The following is a 4967-nucleotide window of genomic DNA, read 5'->3' as shown; positions in this document are numbered from 1 at the left end:
ACATATACACCTCCACATTCCAATGTAAGGAACAAACACCCACTGATGTATAAATAAAGACCAGGGCAGTCTCAGAGCTGTGAGTCTCAGAGCTCTCACTCTCAGTGCGAGTGCTCTGTACTGCCCTTGCATGCAAGTAAAACTGTGTGTTTCTCCTCTCTGATTCTCAGCTGAAGAAGTGTTTTAGAATACATCTCTTGACAACAATAATAAGAAGAATTATAATAATAATAACAATACATTTTATTTAAGAAAGCGCTTTTCAAAACACTCAAGGACACTGTACACAAGCAATAACAACAACAAACATAACAATTTGCAAAATAATAAGGATAAAACGTTGAGCAAATAGATAAAATAAATTAAAGTAGCAGGAAACTCTTGAGAATCTGTTTTGTGACAATGTCCTGGTGAGATGAATCAGCATGGGAACCCAAAGAAACCTGCTGGTTTGAAGCCAGGACCTGAGTCAACATGCTACCAGAGGATGCTATAGTTTATTTTACATAAACTTTGGACAACCAACTTTTTTTTTACATAAGGTGTTGTCCTGTAGAAGCATCCATGAACTTTCTGTTGTGTCAGATTACCAGGCACCAGAGTACAGGAAAACATGAGCATTATTGTATAACAAAGCAAATGAGCGAGCAGGTTCTACAGTAACATACACCAGATGCAGACATGCTTCCTTGTAATGCGTAACCATGCCACTGCATGTCTTAGCCTGTTCTGCTGGACTGTTGACTGTCTACTACCTCTCATTTCCTCTTCCTGTTGCACCCAGCTGTTTGTTTGTGTTCATGATAATGTCTTCTGGCCTGAATTTTGTTTAGACTAAAACCGCAAAGGAGTCCAGGTTACATTATAATGGTTTTTGCCATTGTAGGATGCTGAGAGCTAATACTCTCTGCTTATGTGTTTCTCCATAAGTCTTTTTTCCTCCACCTGTGTTGACTCAATATTATGTTGTGTGGCAAGCCGCATGTGCTCTGTACAACTCATTTATATTTACAGACCTGAGTGTTATTCAGTGCAATGTTGTTGAACCTTAGCAGAGACCTTCATCATTACCACAGTTCAGAGGAGATGATTAAAAGACTTTCTTATATATTGTCCTACTTTTGTGCACTGTACACATTCTACCAAAATACCTTGTGTCATGTCTACTTTGTCCAGAATACGTCATTTACGGTAATGTGAGTTCAAAGTCAGCACACACATGTGCACACCTTCATTCATCCAGTATTAAAACAAGACTGAAGAAGATAACTGTGTCCCTAGGTGACACACATTGGAATAAGTGACCTTGTTTTTTCTATGGTCCTTTACATATATTGACAGTGCCTGTGTGTTCACCTGGCCATTCGTTGCCAGGTTCTTCATTTCTGGAGCTTTGCTGCTAATGTTAAAATATGGAAAACTGTTCCATGTACTGTCTGGACAAAAGGTCACCTTAGCTTGGATTTATTCACCGCCTAACACAGATTTAGAAACACAGATTTAGAAATAGCCAAATGCTATTTCTAAATCTGTGTTAATGTGCTTACGGTTTGGCAATATGATAATACAAAGTGAGAGGTTGCTAAACAGTTATTTTCTGAGGGTGAAGAAAATGTATTTGATTTGATTTATTTCATCTCGATATACAGCGACAGTTGAATTAGTTGCTAGAAGAAGTCTTTAAAACATGTAAAAAGCTCACTGAGTGTGTCGAGGTGGAGACCAACCACAAGATGAGGGACTCAATGGAAAAGCAGCTGGTTAGTAGAGCAGGGCGATATGACCAAAAATATTTATCACGATATACATTTGAAAATTTGCGATAACGATATAACTGACGATATAATTGACACTAGACAAAATACTTTACATCTCCACAACTTTATTAGTGCAAAAAAACCCATCAACGTATTTTCACTTAAACAAGCAGCTGTTTTTTTTGTGCATTAAAGCTATATAAAAATTAACAGTGCAAATGTAAATTCCTTGCTGACAGTTTAACCAAAAGGCATTTCCAGTGGAAATTGGCCGACATATCCTCAGCATAACCATGTATAATATCCACAAAACTTAAAAAGAGGTTATACACACACAATACGGTAATTGAAGCACAGTACGTATCACTCCGCGACGCTCCTGCCTACGATAGCCGTAATGCTCCGACAATCCATCAAGCGGTGCGGGTTCGTAGGTTAGCAAAGTCATACTGAAACATTTGACAGATTTTCGAGCGCCATGTACCACATAAAATCAATTCGAGGTCAGTAAACATAACCAGAATTCATACATAAGGCACACGGGATTATAAGGGGCACTGTCGATTTTCAGAAAAATCAAAGGATTGATTTTAAGTGTGCCATATTTTCCAAAAAACACGGTAATAACGACGGCCCGCTAGCATGCTCTACCAAAAATAGTGCTTTGTTGTGTATCTGACGGACAAAAGCTAAACCAGTTCCACACCACTGAAGTTGCAGCATTTTTACAAACCAATTCTGCTTCATCCGTTTCATTCAACAATCCGCTTTCGCCCTTCTCATTCTCCGTTGCCGCCATGCTTTTTCCGCCATGTGTGTATGAAAACAAACGCACTGCACATGTGTGTTTTAGCCATATTCTATCGCGATATTTCATTTTCTTATCTTTGCCCAACATTATAACGGTTTTACCGTGAATGGTATGATATGACACTTACTGGTTATTGTGCAATTATGTACTATTTTATGTGCTTCTAACTATCTGTAGTGTTGTTTTAGTTCATTATTTTAGAAAGCATGGATTTTGCTCCTATTGCCCATGCACACACACATGCCATGTTGCCCCAGAAAGTTGCCAGAAATACAGTTTTACTCAGTGGTGAAGTGCACAAGAGCAGAGTTTCTTACTTTGGCTTTCTGAGTGTTTGACTGTGTGCATCATTCACTCTTAATCTGTGTTATTACTCTTCGTTTCAAACACTAGCATCGAAATTACATTAGAGAGTTGTAATGGATGACATGAAGACAGTTTTCGTCTGGAGCTGGTGATGCTTATCTGGTTGGGTTGTTATCTTGTTATTTCCACTCAAAGTTGTTTGTGTTATCTCCACAGCATGTCTCTGTACCCATCACTCGAGGACCTTAAGGTCGACAAGGTCATTAAGGTAAGGGTTTTGAAGTGAATCTATATTAAATGTGGTGCTGGCTTTGTAAGTAACAGGTCATGTAAAATATACAAATATGTTCCCAATGTGGTTTTCATTTTCAAAATGAGAAGTCTTACTGATGTTGTAGAGCCTCTTTGGAAACTCACTTTAGTCACCATAGCTTCTAAAGCAGTGAATGGGACCTTTTTGGAGGTAATTTAATAAAATGGTTTGTAAAACTTGTCCCTCCTCAGGAGGTTTGGATATTCACCAACCTTTAACCTATCCTTTGTGCCTCTGACTTTAATTTAACTCGGTACTTGAATCAGAGAGAACAGAAAACATAATAATAATAAACATATAACACTCACATGGCATCGCAATCACTGAGTGCTAAATAACTTTGTGATATCAGCATCAAACCTGCCTGCCACGGAAGATGTTCAGGGCAGTGTAAAAGTTTAAGAACCCCTGGTCAAAATTTCTGTTAAGGTTGTTGAAAATGGTATAAGCCTTAAAATTAATAATTCTTTTTAACTTTTTTAAGTTAGCAGGAATAGCAGAGGTCAAGCTGAGCTGTATAGCCCAGCCCACATTAAGTTTGAACATTTTTTTTGCACTCCAAAGCCATTGATATTTGTTGTAGGCAAAGAAATCCTTCAGTCAGTCTCCTTACCAGCAGTAAAATACTTATGTATTGGCTTGAGCCCAGTTATCTCTAATTCAGTATTTAAAAATCACTGTGTGTTTGATTGCTTTTTAGGCCCAGGCCCAGTTCGCCCAGACTACCACACCCATGCCAGCCATCACTGAGGGAACCTACCAGCCCCAGGCTGCCACTGCTGGGATGCCAGGATCAAGTGAGTGTCACTTACACTGTTAAAAATCTTTAGAAAGTGTTTTTGTTTTGTCACCTAAAAACCTTCACCACCACCTTTTTTTCTTTGTCTTTTGGTTTCTCTTTCTCTTGTTTCTGTTGCTTGGTGTTTGTGTCTCTGTGTGGGGGGCCTGTGTTTCGGAGCTTTTAGTTAAGAACTTTGCAGTTGTATAAGGGGAAGATAAAGGACTGGGATTGGTGTTAGGAGTTATTTAGGAAAATAAAGGGGCCTCACACATTCTATTATTTGTCTTTTTGTGACTTGTTTCTGTTTTGTTGTGCATTTGTTTTTGTTTCTCTGTGTTTTTGTCTGCACGAAAGCCTGAACTGTGCAGTGGGTTGGATTTAGATGGAAGCAAGGCAAGAGAAATGACGACCCCACAAAAGATTAAAAGTGGGCAAAAGGGCCTTTGGAGATTAGAGAAAACCACTTATTTTCACTCCCCCTTATCCCATTCTCCCACTCATTCAATTTCTTCTTTCTCTGCTTGGATGCAAAGTCCTGTGGGCTTTTCCGTCTTTTGTTTTTACCTCAGCATAGCTGTCTATGAGTCACCATGGAGACTGGCTCTGGCAGTTGTGGTGGGACAGGGCATGAAGGGAAAAGGGAGAGGAGGAGGCGGAGTTGAAAAGGAGGGAGGAAGAGGGGGAGGTGAAAAGGGGGCAGTATGATCGACATAAGCCTAGTTGGATATACTCATTTTGTTCAATAACAATATCAGGGTGTCTTGTCATTTCGATTGAACAAACTGAACAGAAACAGTTCAGTTCAATGTAGTTTTATTACTATACTGCGGAATCACAACAATTCCCTGAAGGTTTTTTATATTCTAAGGAAAAGACCGTACAATAATAGCCAGAAACCCCCAACAATCAGATGACCTCTTTTGAGCTAGCATATTTATATTAATAGTAATTAATATTAGTAATAACCAGTGTTGGGTAAGTTACTTTAAAATAGTAACT

At 38.9% G+C, this 4967-nt stretch overlaps 1 protein-coding gene across 2 annotated transcripts in view; it reads left to right on the top strand.

Annotated features, from left to right (window-relative positions):
- Nucleotides 1-4967, top strand: part of sdcbp2 (syndecan binding protein (syntenin) 2) — a 27911-nt gene that overhangs the window by 6651 nt on the left and 16293 nt on the right. For both annotated transcript variants that reach the window (XM_005744644.2, XM_013913731.1), the window contains exons 2-3: nt 3091-3142; nt 3888-3984. In XM_005744644.2, coding sequence (XP_005744701.1) covers nt 3092-3142; nt 3888-3984 — 148 coding nt within the window. In that variant the 5' untranslated portion in view covers nt 3091. The remainder of the gene's footprint in view (nt 1-3090; nt 3143-3887; nt 3985-4967) is intronic.

Source organism: Pundamilia nyererei, unplaced genomic scaffold, assembly GCF_000239375.1.
Source record: "Pundamilia nyererei isolate P.nyererei 1_Seehausen unplaced genomic scaffold, PunNye1.0 scaffold00147, whole genome shotgun sequence".
NCBI classification, from domain to species: Eukaryota; Metazoa; Chordata; class Actinopteri; order Cichliformes; family Cichlidae; genus Pundamilia; species Pundamilia nyererei.
Note: the sequence above shows the minus strand (reverse complement) of the source record. Positions and strands in the feature narration are given on the sequence as shown.